The sequence below is a fragment of the Panthera pardus genome, unplaced genomic scaffold (genome assembly GCF_024362965.1).
Source record: "Panthera pardus isolate Hobbes unplaced genomic scaffold, ASM2436296v1 HiC_scaffold_20, whole genome shotgun sequence".
NCBI classification, from domain to species: domain Eukaryota; kingdom Metazoa; phylum Chordata; class Mammalia; order Carnivora; family Felidae; genus Panthera; species Panthera pardus.
In genome coordinates, this window is record NW_026526766.1 from 20925058 (window position 1) to 20944274 (window position 19217).

Here is a 19217-nt window from a genome sequence, read left to right on the forward strand (position 1 = left end):
TTAAGAAGACTGGTTTTCCACTAATGCTGAACCATCTCTGCCAACGTCTCAAGATAGAGTAGGCAAAAGACACTCAGAAATGAACGTCCAAAACAGACCCTTAAATTAGTCAACCCTCAATCTGACTTTTTCTGAATTCCTGCACACCCCCAAAAGGCTAGAGGGTTACGGGTTACTAGGAAAGGCTACCAGCTTCACCGACAACCCTTAAACCAGGGAGCAACCCCAGCTGGATGAGGACTAAGAAGGCGCTGACTGCCTCGGGCCCCTCCTTGTCACAGAGTCGGTCCCCTCCTCGTTAGCTCCTTTCCTAAAAATGCCCCTTCCCCGGCCTCTGCCCCTGCACCACCCCCACTTTCCCGGACCGTGTTCCAGGGGTGGCCGACCCACCCTCTCTCGTGGTCCGCTTGGCCTTCTAGCGGGTTTCAACCGCGTCAATCTTGACTTGCTCCTCCCAAGAGCAGGAAAAAGAGGGGCAATCTCCTTCCTACTGATCCGGGGGGGAAGGAGCATCTCAGGGGCGCAGGGGCGTTTTCTGTCCAGTACCTGCGTCTGGTACCCCCTTGACACTGCCATAGTGCTGACCGACTGCAGTCTGCGGAGTGAGAGTGGCCCTCTCGACAAAGTTCTTTTGGGAATCTGGCGACCCTTGCCCCCGGGCCTCCAGCCCCACCCCGAGGCTCCACGGTTGCGCCCCCGCGGCTCTCGAGGAGAGCGACTTGGGGCGCTTCCTCGCATAGTTGCTTGAGAAAATCGGCCGCACTTCGGGGTTAAACGACAATCACAGCCCCTCGGGCCTCGGAGGGGCGCCCTCCCCACCCGTACGCCGGCCCCCTGCCCCAGTAAGCCTCTCGCAGCTCCGTCTCCTGCTCTAAACAAGAACAGGGGCCCGAGACCGCGTTCACACGGAAAATTATGCCGGCTCCAGCGGCGCGTAAAATTGATGTGAACCGAACGAAGTGGGATCGGTGTGATCCTCCCTCTCTTGTCTCAACAGGGGTTTCGGCGCGTTACACAAGGCCGAGCTTGTCTCTTTAAGGAGACATTGGACCCTAATTAGTCCGCATTCCTGGCGAGGCCGAGGAGCAAGGGGCCGAGGGTTGTTTGGGTTGGAGGGGGGCGGAAGGGAGGACTAGACTCGGAAGAAGATCTTCTGACCAGCCTCTAGCCTTACCGCCCCCTCCACCCTCTTTATTTTGCCGCCACCACCGCCACCAACACCCAGTTCTGAAGATGCAACCAGGGCAGCAGCAACAGCAGCAGCAGCAGCAGCAGCCGCCGCCGCCGCCGCCGCCGCTACTCCCAGGCCCACGTTACTTTGATTGACAGCTGAACAAATGTTTCCCCGGTTCGAACGCTCGCGCTAAGGAACGTCAGCCAAGGCGAAGCTCCGCCTTGGGCGGGCCGTCTCCGCTCCGCCTCCGCTAACCCCATCCCGTTCCGTTCATTGGCCCGAACCGCAGACGACGCCCGGCCCCCACGTGGGCTCCAGCCCGGCCTGCTCCTCCCCTCTGGCTCGCCATTTGTCAGCAGTGAAATGATGGGCAGTAACACAGAACGGCGATTAATGTTCAGCCACCTCTGATTGGTTGCTGGAGACGCCTACCGCGCCGAGGGTGGGCGGGGCGCCTGAAGAGCGCCCCAGAGCAGTCGCGTGGCGGGCCGGTGATTGTAGTCAATCTGGCCGAATCTTCAACCGAGGTCGCTGGGAGTGGACTACATCTCCCGGGATGCTCTGCGGTCCCTCCACGGACGGTTGTGAATATGTATCAGAATGTTAATGATTAGCTGCTGCTAAATTTGGTCAAAGAAGTCACCTACACAGAGCGTGTTGTTAGAGCTGTTCTGAGCGGGTGTTTGGGCTGTTGGCTGCTTTCTTCCCCCTCTCTCACACACTTGTATATTATTTTGAGGTGGTGTTCGCAGAGTTTGAAAGGAGAGAGAATTAAAAAAAAAAAAGCCGCAAGCGTTTCACTCTCTTTTATTTTTATAATCCCCTTCAATTTGGGGTTAAAAAAAAAAGACAAGAAAACAGGAAGGAAGAAAAATAAGGAAATGAGATGTGGTAAAAGAAGCTAAAAGGTGCCTTTTAAAAGATCGTTGCTGTGAAGTGAAAAAATCTCCAGAGAAACCAAAAAGCACCGCCGAGACCTCTTCCGAACCAAAGGAGTTTGTGTTTGCTTTTAGGAAAGAAGAGAGAGATCATTCATTCGGAGGAATAACAACCAATTAAAAGACAAATAAAAAAAAGTTTGGAGTGGGACGAGCGAGCGGGCGGGCGGCGCTGCCGGCGGGCGCTGGTGCGCGGAGCTCGCACTTTCCCGGCCCGGGGGAGCGGCGCGGCCGCGGCGCCGGGCTCGGCGGGCGCGCCTCGGCGGAGCGAACGTCGGAGCGTTGCCGCGGGAGACGCGCGCCGGACAATGCCCGCGGCGGGCCAGTGACGCCCGCGAGGAATGCCGAGCGGCCCGGCCGCCCGCACCCAGCCGCCGCCACCGCCGCAGCGCGTTCCTGCCGCCCGCGTCACGCGAGACCCGGCGGGGGCCGGGACCGCCCGAGCCGCCCCTCGGACCTGGCCGGCCGCCTCCGCCGCCGCCTCCTCCTCCTCCTCCTCCTCGGGGCCATTAAAGCCAATGAGCCGCGCGCCTCTGCCCAGCGCAGCCAACTAAATCGGTTTGGATGATTCGCGATCTGAGCAAGATGTACCCGCAGACCAGACACCCGGTGAGTGCGGGCGGCGGGGCGCGAGCTCGCCGAGCGCGGGGGGATTCCCCGCGTCGCCCCCTGCGCGCCGAGTTGTGTCTGGGGCCGGAGGGGCGGGGAGGGCGGCCCGCGCCCCGCGGCCCGCTCGGGGAGCCGCCCGCCGTCATCCCCCCTACCCCCCGGCGCGGTGGCACTCTCCGAGGGGGTGCGGAGAGGCAATTGAGTTGTAGCCATTTTCTTATTGTTGTCTTTGAAGCCCCTGGAAGCCGCGCCGAGCGGTTCGCCGTCCCCGCGACTCCTCCGGGGGAGGGGGGGGGGGTGGCGAGCGATGGAGGAGGCGCGACTCCGCGGCGGGGCGGGGAGGGCGCCCTCGGCGGCGGCGCGGCTGGTCCCGCTTGCGGCTCGAGAGTGCGGGGCGCCGGCCCCTCGCGCCGCGGGCCCCGGGGACGCGCGAGCGAGCCCGCCAGCTGGCCGCGGAGGGTGGCGGCTGCGTCCCCCCTCCCCCGACCTGACCGCGGCCAGACGCCATGGCGCGAGTCCCCCCGACGGGCCAGTTTCGATTCCGGGTGGGGAGGGAGTGGGCGCGGCGCGCCGGACGCCTGGTGGGGGCGTCTGCGGTGGGCGAGGGAGCGGAGCGGGGTTTCGAACCCGCAGGGTCCGGGGCGGGCCGGCGGACGCGGGGGCCCGGGGCCACCCCGAAACCGGCCCCTGGCGGGCTGTGCGGCGAGGCGGGGGTGGGGTGGGGGAGCTAGATGAGAGTTTTAATCGCTCTTTGCCTGCCTGCGCGGTGACCCCCCCCCCACCCCCGCTAGCGCCGCGTGGTGTGTTTTCTCCATCTCTGCCTCGCCTGTGATGTGGGCTAATTAAATATTTTATTGTTCTTTAGGCACCGCATCAGCCTGCTCAACCCTTTAAATTTACAATTTCCGAGTCCTGTGATCGGATTAAGGAAGAGTTTCAGTTTTTACAGGCTCAATACCACAGGTAACGATATTGACTTTAGCTGATCCTCCTGTTTGCTTAGCTCTTGTCTCTCCCCCCCCCTTCCGCCCCACATACACACACAAACACCCCCCCCCCCCTTGTTTTTTTGGCCGCCGCGGGGATGATATTATCATTTTTACTTGTGGGCAGAAAGGGCAAGGCAAGGCCTCTTTTCCTTAGGCAGGTGTAAAGAAATTAAGCATTCTTCCCTTCTGTAAATAAATAAATAAAAAGGAGGCAGAACAATCGAAACTGGGGAGACTTGGAAAATGCTGAGGCCAAACTTTCGATATTGATTTATTGGGGCCAGGAGAATGGAAGGTTGGGAAGATTCTGGGGCCTTTTGACTTCCTTGGTTCTTTATTACTCCGGGCTTGATTCCGTCTCACTTTTTTTCTGCCATTCCACTGAAATACCGAGAGCTGAGAGCCCTGGGAAGTCGCAAGTGAGCGATTTCATTACTTTTATGCTGAAAAAATGTTTTCTTCTTAGAGACGACCGTTGGACTTGGAGTGCCTTTGAAATATTTTTCTTTCACTGGCTTTCTAATGACGTGGAATTCTTTCTTAAATGCAAGAACCTAAGCAAGCCACTGAACCCGATCCACACTTTGCCCCTGGGTGGTGGTATTAAACTTGTCTCTGTTTTGGAGGGAACAAATAAGACATCATTCATAAGACATGCTTGATTCATATTTTCGTTAATCTCTTCGCGGAACATGAAAGAAAAAAAACCCCTTGTGACATTTTGGGGGACTTAAATTTGTGTTTGGGTGTGTAGACATTCTTGATGTTTATTTTCTTCTTTTTTCATTAAATGAATTTAGTGAACGTTCGTTTCTCAATGCGGTTCTGGAATTAAATGGGCCAGAGGATTTTTTTTTTAAACAAAACCCCCACTTTTGGTCCTTCTTGAAAGGGCAAGTCCAGGCTCCTTCCAGTCACCCCTTTCTCTCCTTCGGTAATGAGGGCGGTATTTAAGATAGTTGATTTGGCGCTTTGTAGGTGATGATTTAGAGGAGGGAATGCGTGTTTACTTTTGAAGAACGTGAGTCAAGGTCTGCATTGTATTTAGATTTCATTATGTCTTGAACAGCCTGAAGCTGGAATGTGAGAAACTGGCCAGTGAGAAGACCGAGATGCAGCGGCATTATGTCATGGTAAGAAAACTGTGTCACAGATTCAAAGTGCCTATTAGTTTAGGATACCGAAAGCAAGGAAGGGTATGTTCAGATTGCTGGAGGCTGTAGGATAGATCCAGTCTCCGTGCCAGGGTAGTTGAGGTTGTGGGAATGTGACCATTAGCAACCTGTAATTCCAGGATGTTAGAACTTGCCTCTGACAACCAGCTTTGATTTCATTTTCAAAAAGTTCAGCTGTGTGGGGTATAATCCTCTGGGCTTTGTTTTTATAGATGGGGAAGAAAAAAAAAAAACCCAAAAAACAAACAAACAAACCCAAACCTCCTTTATGTTTTGTGTAGAGTCACAGGCAAAATGTTTTTCTGTTAGTGGTTTTCTTTGTTGTTTTATTGTTCTTGTTCCAAACAATCTTAACCAGTTTTTCCGTACACAGTTATATTTTTAATGTTTCATTTCTCTTAGAGAATGACAGATACCCAGACACCAGACACCTTTTCAAATTTTTCCCGCTTTTTAGGCTACTAGTTTCTGTGTCTTTGCATGTGTTTTGTGTGTTTTCAATTTCTGTGGTGTTCCATTGGTTTGAGGAGTGTTGTCGGCCCCTGTGTAACTGATTTGTTCTGCCAGAATTTCTGTAATGACAGTTACGTTACACGTCCAAAAAAGAAAAAAAAAAATCAGATCTGCTTTTTCAGAAGTCTTACCAAGCATGTTTTTATGCTTGTTCATAAAGGCTTCAGAGTAACTCATTCATTTCCTATCAAGCCCTTTTCCTTTGAATGTATGAACATGAGCAGTACACTAAAAATGAGAGAACTCTGAAGTAGCATCACATTTCTGAACAGTTCTTTCAAAGCGTCAGCGTTTGTAGGAGACTCTTGCCATTAACTTGCCCGCTGTGCCTAGGAATTAGAGTCCATATGGTACCAAATTTTCATCAGACCTTTTTGATGCATCTGTTTGTGATGTATAAAGAGAACTGGAGATGTTAAGAATGCTATGTGTGAACTTGATTTTTGTGAGTTATTTTCCTAGAGTCTGTGTCTTAGGGTGGCTTCTAGTTTATTAAGCTAAGCGTTCCTCTTTTAGCAGCATAAGTATTATGGTTATTTTGGTTTAGGTGAGGCTTTTACGTTTGTTTTAAACACAGTTGGAGCATTGGGAACAAACTAGGGAGACCAATGAAAAGCACGAAATTAATTGCTTTCCCTTCTTTGACAGTATTATGAGATGTCCTATGGGTTGAATATAGAAATGCACAAGCAGGTAAGTTACTTCTTTATACCATTTGAAATGACAGTAATACCGTATACTTTAGAAAGAAAATTGTATGTTTTGCAATTTTATTCTGCACGTTTTTGTGGCTGTCTGTATTTTAAAAGACTGTACGGGAAACAATGCTATCTTTTCAGGTGTGGTTCCCCATCCTTTTTGCATATTACCCTAATTTTAATCATTTAAAAACATGACTTAAAGTGTCTGAATTCATATTAAACTTTGTACACTTTCAAAGGCAGGATGCTAAATTTTAAAATAGGTTTTGTTTTTCTTTTGAAAGAGTTAATGTGTATATTTCAGGCATTGCAAACTTGTCCTAGGACAGGGCTTTTCTTAGCGAATATTAAAAAGAAAACTGTAAATTGTGTGGAACCTTCCTTGGCTTGGTGTGAAAGAACGGATAGAGGGTGAGCTGGGAGGATCAGAATGAAATCTGTAGCGCTACAAAAGAAATTGATGTAAAATAAAATCCTTGTACCAGTCCCCCGAGGCTACTTAGTTGGGTCTTACTAGGAATTGTAACTGTACTTCCAAAATTTGTGCAGTAAATTGAGCCAGATAGGAGGTTGTGATCAGGTTCAACACCACTGAGTCTTCAAATCTAGTAATTAGTTCAGCCAAAAAACAAAACAAAACAAAACAAAAACCATAATGATTAGTCAGAAAGTGTTGAGAGGTATGACTCAAACAGCTTTTTTTTTTTTTTTTTTTTTTAAATGCAGGCAACTGAATTAAATGGTTTGGTTTAAATTTTCTAGATAGAAAAATAGCATATATGTAAAAAATATTGTTTGGCAGCAATAATTTATTTTTAGTGATCTCCTGGTGAAAGTGCTTCAGGTCTGTTTCATCAGCTACTTTAGAATAGGTGTGTATGCGTTTACCTGCTGGGAAAAGATGAGGGAAAACTTAATGCTCTTCATTTCTTGTTTATGCTCGTGGTAGATCTCCTTATTTTCTAAGTTTGTAACCTATAAAATGGTCACATATTATTAGGCTTTTAGTACTTACGGATTCCTTTCTGGATATAATCACATACTTACAGGTAGTAGATATTTAAAAGATGCGTGTTTTAAAAAAGCCATCAGATAAACAGTATTTGAAAACAGAAAGTTGGAAAAAGGGAGTTGTTACTTAAGCTGAAGACCTGATTTCAGGTACTTTTGTTTTTATCATATGCTGTTTACGTATGTCAGGGTTAATACAATATAGTTTGCTGCGTCTTAAAATATCCCCTCAAAAAAATCCATCAAGCTTATGGATGGACTCCTCTTAGCTGTACCTTACAGGAGTAAATTATATGAGAGAGATTGTTTGTTAATTATGCTCATTACGTGTCATTTTAGGTCTGGATCTTGTACGTGTCTTTTTTTTTTTTTTTGTCCTCACCCCACCATCCCAGGATTAATTAGTGTCTTTTTAAAGATTGAACCAGATGATTAATGTTCCTTTATTTCTCCTCCTGTGTCTTATTTACCGTAACACTTAGTTTCCAGATCTCTTTATACATAACATTTACAGTTCTGAGAGACCCAGAGCTTGTATTTGATTGTATGCATTTCTCTGGGGAGGGGGGGATTGTGTGTGGGATCCCTTAATTTTACACATTTTGTACCTCCGTAATTCTGTCATCCTCTTGTCCAGGTGGCCTCACATGCCGTCCGTTTAAAATTGAGAATGGAGTACATTTTCCCTTTCTTTTTTCCCCCTTGCTTTTAAAATTCAATCATATCAAGAATCCTGAGGGCAGTTTATCACATTATGAAATACAGACAGCCCTGCAAACCACCTACTTATTATATTTTCTTTCTTTCCCCCCTTAAGCACAGAGGCATATCTGTCTTTATTTGTTTTCCTAGGCAGGCAGCCTTGGTTCCTCTTGGCCTCTCTTCCAGATGCACTCGCTGGATACCCTCGTAATGGAAAGCAGCAATAATGCAGGGCAGTTGCCCTGCGGCATAATTGGGCCTAGTTCTCAAGATCGGGTTAGGCTTATTCACTTATTAGATTTGTGTCTCTGAAGGGTTCAAGAGTAGGAGTCCCCGGAGTCCTTGGAAGTACCCTAGTAATTGGTGGCCCTGATATTTGAAACCTTTGTGTATTTTTTGGTTAACGCTCCTGTTCTTCTTGGCTGCTGCCAGCCACAGAGTATTTATTTTTAGAGAAATTTTTCATTGGAACAGAAAATGATGGCTGTGATGGAGTCATGACTCTGTGACTTAGCAAATTGATAAAAGGATAAAAGCATAGAGCGGTGACAGACAGGGTGGGGGTCTGGTATTATGGCCCCTCCCCTTTCTGTATGATGTTCGTCGTCAGTCACCCTGTGTTGATTCTGATAGAAGACTATAGAGTGAAATCTATGGGGAATTTGTCATTCTGAAATGAAAGCTAATGTAATTAGTACCAATTAAAGTACATTTAGTAAATTGGATTTAATCTTAATTAAGCCTGCATAATGTTGCCAATTTTTAACAATTATGTTTGAGAACATAATTAATTTAAATTTTGGTAACTGAGTAAATAGCATTAGTCTGGTAGAATTAGTTGATTTTTTTTTTTTTTTTTAAAGGAGAACTGGGTGACATGACATGGAATTAGAGCATAAAATATGAATCTAATTTCTGCTACTCTTTAGTAGGATCGATAGAGCTGAGCCAAGGAAGCTGGAAACAAACCCAGAAAAGTTAGAATGGAGCATTGTAGGCCATAATGTGAATTAATGCTTCACCACTGTCTCAAGTTCCAGCATGAACACGAAGATGACAAATGGGACATAGTTAGAAATGGCACATGTTTTACTGTGATGTCTGCATAATGGAATTTTTTTAAATGAAAGAACATTGGCCTGTGTTCCCTAAGGATTTCCCAGTGAGGTTTTTGGGTTTTGTGTTTATTTTTTGGGGTGGATGGGACAGTTGGCTCACGGTTTACTTGTTACTATTTTTGATGATTTTTTTTTTTTTAAGTTTTATTTATTTTGAGAAAGAGACGGCACGAATGGGGGAGGGCCAGTGAGAGGGGGAGAGAGAGAATGCCAAGCAGGCTCTGAGCTGCCAGCACAGAGCTCCATGTGGAGCTCAAACCCACGAAACCATGGTGAGATCATGACCTGAGCCGAAACCTAGAGTCGGACAGTCAACTGACTGAGCCACCCAGGCACCCCATTGATTGTTCCTCTTTATAAATGCAGTGTGGCTTCTAAATGGGTCAGTGACTGTGGGCACAGCAGGGTGATGCATGCAGTTGATAACATTGCTAAATGCTGCTCATTCCCATCCTTCACCTGTAATGCTGTAATTAAAGAAGACCTCCCTGATGTAATCTGACAGCAGCAGTTACCTCTTTAAAAAGTGAATATCGGATGTTGATTAGGAACAGTAGGTATGTGAATTCCACCGAGAGGAGCTGTGAACGGAGATGAATATACCACGTTTTGAGGACATCTTGTGACTTTCTCATAGTCAGTCTTCTGTAATCTGAAGGTCTTTTTGCTTCTAAAAAAACTTAGCTTAGTATTTGAATTTTAGAATTAGAAAAGTTTGGAAATCTACAACACTTAGAACCTAAAAAAGTAAATACTGTACTCTCAATATACACGTTTGTGTGTTTCTGTGCATGTGTGTATATGTGTGTGTGTGTATTTTTATATATAAATATAATTATTATTTTTTAATCAGAGCAGGAGAATTCCTGTTTCACTCCAAGCCATGTAAATTTTATTACGAGACTTGGGCCACAACCATTTGAGTGCTGCTAAAATATTAATTGAATAGAAATGAAAGGGCCTTGCCAACTGATAGGATATCATAATCATAGCCTCTCTGGTCGATGGTAAATGATGATAAATGACATTAGGAACCTTTTAGCAAACTGTAATAACTACAAGGAGGGAAGCAGTATGGATTTGCATTATATCTGATACCCTCTAGTACCAAGTGGATTGCCAATACTGCTTGTTTAGCATTTTCTAAGGGCAATAGGATATTGATTTCTGACTTACAAGGAACAGCTCTATTTTCACCATTGAAAAGTATTGCAGGTTGTTAAGAAGAAATTGACTTGAAGAGGCCGACTGCTGCCCATCATGGAGCAAATAAAGCAAAACTGCCGAAGCATGGTGGAGCAGCGAGACGGGCCCTCAGCAATTTGTTGCTATTAATTTACCATGCTCGACAGCAAATCAATCGGCATCTACTTCATCTGCTGGAGAAAATGCTGTCCAGGGCAGATAAAAGGCTCGGCATGGTACAGAGAATAGACTGGATTGGCCAAAAGGAGGCTGCAGTTAATGTGTAAATAAGTGAAATCAAGGCCACTGTTGCAGAGGAAGCTGTTGTTAATTAGGTTGGTGCTTTTTCGTGAACTATTTGAGAAAGTAGCCCAGGATTTGAGGAATAAAAAGAGATTTATTGAGGTTGAAGTAATATATGACTGGCATCACAGTCCAGCCTTGAGTGGTCTTGATGCGAGGGTGCGGTAAATTTATTTGGGAACAGTGCTTGCGATGGAGGTCCATTTGTTTAAAGTTCTGCTTAGAGCAGCTTTCCCATAAGAAAAGTATTTTTTAAAAATATTCCTAGTTTCTTACACACCTTTTGTCTTGGACAATAAGCGCTTGGATTAGGAGGATTAGGTGCACGAATAGGTGTTTGAGAATGTAGGCAAAAATGTGTCTTGTCTTCCCGCACAGTGACTAATTATTTTTTCCAGAAATGAATGATCGAACTCTTGTATACTAATGAAAGTGAACTATTACGAAAGGTGGGATGTTCTAGCCGAAAGGAATAAGCCGATGAAAATTTTACTGGCAGAGCTTTCTTTTGCTGTATCAACATTAGGGTAATAGTCTTGAGGTTGGTGGATAGTGGGTGGACACTACGGCGCTGGAAAATCTCAAAAGAGATTACAAGTGAGATTTCGACGATGGTGCAGAAAACCTCCAGATACAGTTAGAAGAGCGTGTGCATGCTCGGGTGGGGGAGGGGCTTCTTGTGATTTTGTGTGTGTTTTTCATCGAGGCTTAAAGCCACCTCTTCTAGTGCAGGGTTACTGAGCCTTCAGTGATACTTGGATAATACTTCGCAATTAATATTAACCAGATGGTGGGGTTTTCTTACCCCTTGCCTGTCTGATCTGGACATTTGGGGATAAGGACCCAACTTCAGTCCTGCTTAGTAAATCTGGATGTCTGTAGATTTTAAATTACGTATTTTTTTCCAAAACTCGGAGAGGATCTAGCATTAGGACAATTGATACAAGCGGCAGTGCCTTGGGCAGGACCCGGTAAGCTGTCACTTTACTTCTCACAGGGCTTTGAAGAGAAACAGAGGTATGAGGAGGAAATTTAACCTGTCAGGGTAGGTGCATAATGAGGGGTGTTTTCTGAATGGTGTGGGTTTCCCCCTTTTCTCTTCTCATCTTCTCATGCGTTGAGTTCTGAATTTTCTCTTTTTTGAGGTCTTCTAGAGTATCTGAAGATTGTTCACCTAAAGTAGTGAGCGTTGAGTGGAACTGGGATTTCCTCTCAATGGAAGTGAACGTTTTTTATGTATCCGGCATGGGCACTTATCTGGGCACACTGCCAGAATTCTTTATTCTCACGGTGATCCTAAGAAAGGGATTATGTCCAATCAAAGGGTGATTAAACAGGATGAGATCTGCACAAGGTGATGTCGTTATTAGGTAGTGGATTCAGAACTTCAGATGAATTTACCTGGGAGGATGTTTCTTGGGAGATAGGTCTGCCCTGGGTTGGAGATTCAGGCCCCCGGGGCCTTCTGGGAATGGAGAGCGCCTGGGAGACTGGTGTAGTCCTGGGGTTTGTCCTTAAGTCACTGAACTTCCGGGCTCATGCCCAGAGCCCCTGGAGCGTCCTTCAGACTCTGTCAGTGGGGGAGGGGGTGAGGGTCTCTTTCGCTTGGAATCTCCCATGGATGGAGCAAGGAGAGCTGCCTGCTTATCAAGACTGAGTTTGCTTCCTCCGTGGGCAACCTATTTCTCATCTGTTTACAGACTTGTTCTTCCATTTAACTTTTATCTTTTCCTTGTGGCTTCTAAAACTATGCCTGAAGACAAGGGGCTGTTTTTTAATCACCATCTTGTGGGTTTTTGAAGGGGAAAATGGGGAGGGGAAAATGTGATGTTTTGTGGCCTCTTTGTAGTTCAGAAAGAGGCTCTTAGATGCAGGAAATCACATACAACTCAAAACTTTTAAATGAAGGTAAATATTTTGCTTTTACTGGTGAGAGATTTTCTTTAGAGCATTCAAACAAAGGGATATTTCCTTCTCACTGCCCCTTAATCCCTCCTGGATATTGATTTTATTTTTTGTTTTTCTGGGCAGAGTTCTTTGTGACCTAAGTAATAATACCTTTGAGCTGGGTTGAACTATCTCGTGCCTTGAGGTGATGTTGCAGCCTTAGTGAAGTCAGACCCTGCTGGCGGCGGCCATTGTGCTCACACCTCGGTTCCACCTTTTCTCTCCTAGAATTTTCACTTTTTTTTTTTTTTTTTTTTTCTTTTTGTGTTATGGAGTAGGTAAAGTACGTTGGGGATTAGATGTTTAGAACGTGGACTTAGAAAAGTTATTTGTGGGCTTTATTTATTTACTTATTTATTTTTGGTCTGTTTTTTAACGAGGACATTTTCACTACCTTTGACGTGACTGGGTAGTCTGGCTTATTACGTCAGGATGGCAGGAAGGTATTTGACGGCCATGGAGCCAGTGAAGGGGATGTGATTTTTAGAAGGTACTTTGGCTCGATCCCCTTTCACACCTCCCCTTAAAAAGCCCCAGCACACCAGCAAGGGAGGCACATCCAGTAGTCTTGTGGTTGGGTTATCACTTTTGTGAACTGGGCTACTGGAGAAGAGCAGGAGACAGCATGTGGGGTGGGGGTGGGGGTGGGGGAGCAACTCTGTAAATCAGAGTGTTTACACTGATAAGGACAGTTTGTGAGGCTTAGGACTTGACTCGTTCCAAGTGTACTGCAGACCGAATTCGTGAAATTAATATTGCTGTGCTTTAAGTGAGAAGGGCTTTGCAGGTTTTTGACTTTGCCTCAGTAACAGCTGTCAGTGGTAGTTGCTTTATATCTGTAAAGAGGGACTTAGCCAGCATTCGTCAACACAAATCTATATACTCTGTTTTCATTGGAATTGACCCAGTGTTTGTGCCAGGCCCTTGCTGGTTCTCTACCACCCGGCCAAAACTTTCTTCGGAGGGCTTCATTGTGTTGCCTGTGCTCCATCCAGCAGGTGGATGAAGGGCAAGGTGTGGGTTTTTTAACTGGACTGTCAGAGAAGCGAAAGACAGATGCTCCTGAATGCCCCTTAGGGACTCAGTCTTCTGGTGAGTTGTGTCCCTTGGTCATTATTTTTGAGGACTTTGTTCACAGGTACTTCAGGATTTGTGTTGCGAAGGGAGCGTCTCCCATTTCTTGGAAAGAAAGCGTGGCTGCACTCCCAGCTCGGGACCCCAGCTCTGGCTGTGGTCTGGGTGGCCGCGGTGTACCTGGGACCCCTGCGGGGACCCGTCCTGGGCAGCGGCCCTGGCAGGGAGAGGTTGAGGAGGGGAAGATGGGTATCTGCTTCCTGATTTCTTAGCAAGCTTATTCCACTTAGCAGTATTCTAATTAGGACACAGCTCTTATTTTCGCTCTGTATTCTGCGTCTCTGGGTTTGTGGATGATTTTGGTTAAGGAATTTGAAAATACAAGGAAATATAACTGGAAAGAATAGTAATTGTAGAAATTATGAGCACTAGTACCCCGTAACACTCTCTCTTTACAGAGAGCTTAAGGCATTTTATATGTTCTCCTTAATCTTCCTGATGTTCCTGTAAAGCAAGTAGCAAGCTTTGGATCCGTGTATTTATTTAAATAGCTTCTGTCAGCGGAGTACTCGACAGTTTGCCAAGCAGTGTCATTCCGCTGGCCTCCTTGAACAGATGACACTAAGGCTTAAGGGCTTAAGAGACTAGCCCAGTGTCACAGTACAGGAGGATCAGCATGCGGGCGGGGAGCCTAGGGTTCACGGAGGTCGGTGAACATGCCTGAGGTCGCATAGCGAGAGTAACTGGCAGAAAAGGAAGTAGGTTTCTTGACTTCCCTTCCAGGGCTCCCTTCACTGACCGTGCCGTTTCCAGACAACAGATAGTGTGCTGTTCCTGTGACGTTCTTGGCTGTATGCAGCGGGAAGAGCTCGGGAATGCTGTTGGCTCCAGGGAGTGTTAGGGGTCCTCTCGAGCTAGAGCTCTGATCTGGGCGTTTGTGTGTGAGTACAGAGCCTTTCTCTTTTCTTCTCTACCCTTCCAGTGCTTGGGCCCTGCCCAAAGGGAGGCTTACCATCGAAGATTAAAGTATGAAGCCCAGATCCACTTTTAGCAAAGTGCTTAATAAAACTGGCTTTTCCTGCATTCTTCAAGTATGCTATGCACACACACTGTACTTGATACAGCCTTGTTTCTCGCCAGTGTCCCCTGTCCCACTAGCATGTAAGCTTCGTGGGAACAGTGTGTTTATTCTCCGTGGTGTCCCTGGTACTGAGGACTGTGCCTGTCACACAGAAGGTGCTCAAGAAATATCTGGTGATGAGGGAATGCTCACATTCAGATTGAGTTAGCCAAGAATATGTGTGATCTCCTATTTTTAAGGCCTAATAGTTAGGTTGCAGGGTAACAAAAAGTGGAGTTTCCAAGCCTAGTTAGGCCTGTGGTGCCTACTTGTTAAGTTCGTGGAAAAAATGACAGATGGAAAGGGAAGTAAAAGCGGCCTAGCTCGGCGTGCCCTTCAGGAGCGAGTTAGGATAAAGTAGAATATATGTATTTCAGCATGTGGAATCTGCCTTTTTAAAGATGAAAACATGAATGCGTCCCAACTGAATCTAAAATTCAGTTTGAACATCACTACATCACTAGTCAGTGTTAATCTGAAGAATCCCTTTTACTATTAATAAGTCTGTGCACGTGTGGTTTGAATGAGTGTGGGGAGATACGGGTCTGTGGTGTGCTTAGCTAACTACCCTCCAAGTCAGTAAAAATGCCAGTGTCTAGTTCTTTTCCAGGGACAAGGAACTTTAAAGATATGTTAGTTTTTTATTAGTGGAGATGGTATAGTGTTACTGAAAGAGTCATGATTGTAACAGTAAGTGATTTTAGAGAGCTTATTGTGTGAATAATACTTCACTTAATCTCACAATAGTCTTATGAGATTATAGTATATTATTATTTCCATTTTATATATGAAGAGTCTGAGATACAGAAATCAAGTAACTTCTTGAGATCAACCAACCAGTGAAATAGGTCCTGGGTTTGGCTTCGTTTTCAGATCATTGGTATAATAGATATTTCTGCCATATTCCAAACGCTGGGTTTGGAATACACTTATTACCAGCATTCTCTCCTCTCTCGCTCTCTTTCTCCCCCCCTCCCCCCAAATACTTGACCCACTCAGGGGGTTCAGGTTCTTGTTCTCACCTTACCAGTGACCATCTGTGTGATACTGCTGAGTACCTTAACTTCTCAGGACCACACTTTTCTCAGTTTCAATTAGTAGAAAGCAACATTGAGATCCCTTTTAGCTCCTTTGGTCTAAAATGACCCTTTGGTTTTGGTTTGTTATTTTCTGTGACCGTATGACTAGAAATTGAGATTTACTATCACTTCTTTTTAGTCTTAGCAAGTCTCTTTAAACATCTATTCTCTGAGTTTGTTTGTTTGTTTTAGCCCAAAATTAACCTGATGAGACTAGGAGTCGGAATGAATATTTAAATTTATATAGTACTTTATATATTTTACAAGGTACTTTCTCATCCATTATTTAAGTCAATAATGTTTGCTAAAGGGTTTTCCCTATCCTGTGGATGAATAAAATGAGATGCAAAAGTCAAATGATTAAGTCCCACAGTTAATTAGTGGATTGGTCAGAATTCACTGATTCATGTAATATTACTATTACACATAATATAAAAGTATGTAATACCAGTGCTTTTTTTTTAAGTTTATTTATTTTGAGAGAGAGTATGAGCAGGGGAGGGGCAGAGAGAGAGGGAGAGAGAGATTCCCAGTAGGCTCCACACTGTCAGCGTGGAGCCCGACACCTGGCTCGACCTCATGAACTGTGTGATGGTGACGTGAGCCAAAATCAGGAGTCAGACGTTTAACCGACTGAGTCACCAGGGTGCTCCGACAAATTTTTTTTTTTTTTTTTTATGAACACATGCACTGGGCTAGTGAACCAATCGGTTCATCTTTATTGCAGATTTTCATTGCTGGTTCATGGACTGATGACCACAGGCTTATTGATTTTTTTTGTACTTCTAACTATGAAGTCTCTAGGACAGGGACGGTACCTTTTACAACCACATGGGAGTGTCCAGAGAGCTAACGCACTGAGAGCCAGCCTGGGATGAGAATGGGATGGAGAATTCCTTGACTGGGTTTTAAAGGATCCACACGGTCCTTGAACTTCTTTGCAGAAGTTTTTCTGTGGGAGAAGAGTCCATAAGCACCCACCGATCCAGTGAGGAAACCCAGACCCAAATGAAAGAGTTTGAGAACTACTCTCTGGAGCAGTGGTCTCAAACTGGGGCGGTTCCTTTTTCCCAAGGACGTTTTTGGCCGTGTCTGCACGTGTTTCTGGTTGTCACAACTTAGGGGCGCTGTTGGCGTGGGATGGCTAGAGGCCAAGAGTCAGCCTTACCTGGCTGCCCTAGTTACTTCAGTCAGTTTGAGAGAACGTGTCAAGCCGTGCTTATCTTTTCAGATTTTCTTGGGATGACAAGCACAGTAGGGTTGGTGGTAGTAGGCTCTTATTTCAGGTTCTGAATGGGGATATTACATGGTCTTCTGTAAACCACTCTCTTTTCTTTTCTCTTAGAAGGAGGCTTTTTCATTGGGACTATTGGGCTAGTCGAAGTTTATTGGCTTTAGGTGAGGCCCATTTGTCCTGACTACCCATTGAGGGCCCCAGAATTAGCGTTAGTCCTTTTGCAGGGAATAGTTTTGCCCTTTGTGAGCCTGTGTTTGTCCATGCTGAATGTTGTCGGTCATTTCAGCCATTGTCTTGGACGGTCGTCTGGTTGGTACCAAGATGTATATGATGGACTGGAACCACTTGAGAACTGAGCGCGATACCTTGGCTTGATCTGTGCCAGTTCAGGGATCAGGGCAGATCTTGCTGGAAAATAGCCCTTCTACCCTTTGACTTCATCTCCTGCTGAGGTCAAAGGGCATTATCTTGGCTTTGTCTAGTCCTGGTTACATTGTAATAAACAAAATGGAACCCCGAGTTTTCTCAGTAGCCTATGAGTCCCGAACTGGATTTGTTTTATTTTTGAATGCATCGGCACTGGTCAGTGGGCCGAAGTTTTACTTTGGGCTTACTTCTCCCCCCGCTCCATATTCCGTTGAGCTGTGCTGTGAATGTGGGTGACTATTTTAAAGGCTTTTGATTTTTTGGGACATAGAATTGTTTTGGAGTGTGGCTTATTACCACTAAGTACATCTACGTTGGTTAACCTCAAAAAAATATAGTTAACCTAAAGTGGCCAATAAAAAACATGGTGGCAATTCCACAGTTTTACTTGCTTGAGTATTTTTTGGCTAACTTGGAGAACACAGAATCCTTGTTTGGGCTTCTTAATGGAGAAATTGTGTCCTGCAAAATTCCAGAATGTCCTTCTTAAGCTTTTACCTTTATGTAGGTTCCAGGAATGTGGAGGTGACAGTTTGGCAGCTCTGTGTCCTTGTGAGCCTTTCCTTCCATTTACAAGGTGGCAGATTTAGGAGAGGCTGGGTCAGGCATAATACATTTATGTACAAAGACCTGGCTTTTTAGTATGGCTGTGTATTTCCAAATGCTCATAGATGGCTCGTAGTTGGGACCTATTGTAACCAGATCTAAGCAGAACTGATAGGATTTTCTTATAATCGAAGCAAGAATTCAGAATATTTTGCATCAATTTTGGATGCATATAGAAAAAATTCTGGTAAGATCTTTGTTGCTTTTGGGTTGTTAGATGGTATTCATGCCAGCTTCCCCACTTAGATTTATACATCCCACTTTTTTCTTTGATTCAGGCGTATCTTGGAGGTATTGTCAGGTTTAGTTCCAGACCATCACTATAAAGCAAATACTGAAATCAAGTCAAATGAATTTTTTGGTTTCCCAGTGCATATAAAAATTAAGCTTCTCTTATACTGTAGTGTATTTATTAAGTATGCAGTAGCATTATGTCTGAAAAAACCATGCACATACTTACATTGAAAAACACCTTTGGTAAAAAATGCTAGCCATCATCTGTGTTTTCAGTTAGTTGTAATTACTGATCACAGATCACCCTAAGAAATAGAAGAATAATGAAAAAGTTTGAAATATTGGGAGAATTAACAAAATGTGACACGGGCATAAAACAAGCCAGTGTTGTTGGGAAGATGGCGCTGATAGACTTTCTTGATGGGCTGGCGCAGACTTTCAGCTTGCAGAAAAATACAGTATCTGCGAAACTCAGGAAACCGAAGCATGGTAAGATGGTAAAATGAGGTATGCCTGTATTTGATTTTCCAGTTTGAAGGCATACTTCTGCCACATTTGTTTGTTTGAGGCGCACCCCAAGCTTTAACTATCTGAAATGGAAATATGTAGCTTCTCAAATAGAAATATCTAGAACCAGACCTACAGAAGCTAAGATGATAATCTAAAGACTTTAAACCTGAGCAAGAACTTAACCCTCTTGAGGTTGTTTTATTCCTCCTACATTGAGAGAGCTACTTGGTCAAGAGACCTCGGAATTAAGGCAAAAGCCCTGATGGCTTTTAATTGTTCTTTGAGCAAATGCTAATTGACCTCCCACTACTTGCGGGGCACACTTTGAGGTCTAGGGAGTTAGAAGAGAGGACAGGCTTGCCTCTGTGGAGATTCTAATCTTTTTATGGCATTTGGACCAGTGTGAACAAAACAAGTTCTCTGACATGGCACTCTGACAGAGACGGAAGGGGGGCAGTCAGGAGTGATTAAGAGCGCTGTTCTTGAGACAGATTCAGGGACATTTCAGTTGGACCTTGGGGGCAGCGGGGGGAGCACTTTAAGAAGAAGGGAAAGGGGATGATTCC

The 19217-nt window shown here is 45.2% G+C and overlaps 1 protein-coding gene across 14 annotated transcripts in view; it reads left to right on the plus strand.

Moving 5' to 3' along the window:
• Window positions 1–1550: 1550 nt before the first annotated feature.
• Window positions 1551–19217, plus strand: part of TLE4 (TLE family member 4, transcriptional corepressor) — a 140993-nt gene continuing 123326 nt past the window's right edge. For 4 of the 14 annotated variants that reach the window (XM_019463536.2, XM_053907826.1, XM_053907827.1 and 1 more), the window contains exons 1-4: window positions 3084–3266; window positions 3587–3684; window positions 4780–4843; window positions 6047–6091. In XM_019463536.2, coding sequence (XP_019319081.1) covers window positions 3228–3266; window positions 3587–3684; window positions 4780–4843; window positions 6047–6091 — 246 coding nt within the window. In that variant the 5' untranslated portion in view covers window positions 3084–3227. Of the gene's footprint in view, window positions 2722–3083; window positions 3267–3586; window positions 3685–4779; window positions 4844–6046; window positions 6092–14254; window positions 14381–19217 lie in introns of those variants that run through there. The other 10 variants (XM_019463540.2, XM_019463538.2, XM_019463535.2 and 7 more) reach the window with 8 other exon arrangements.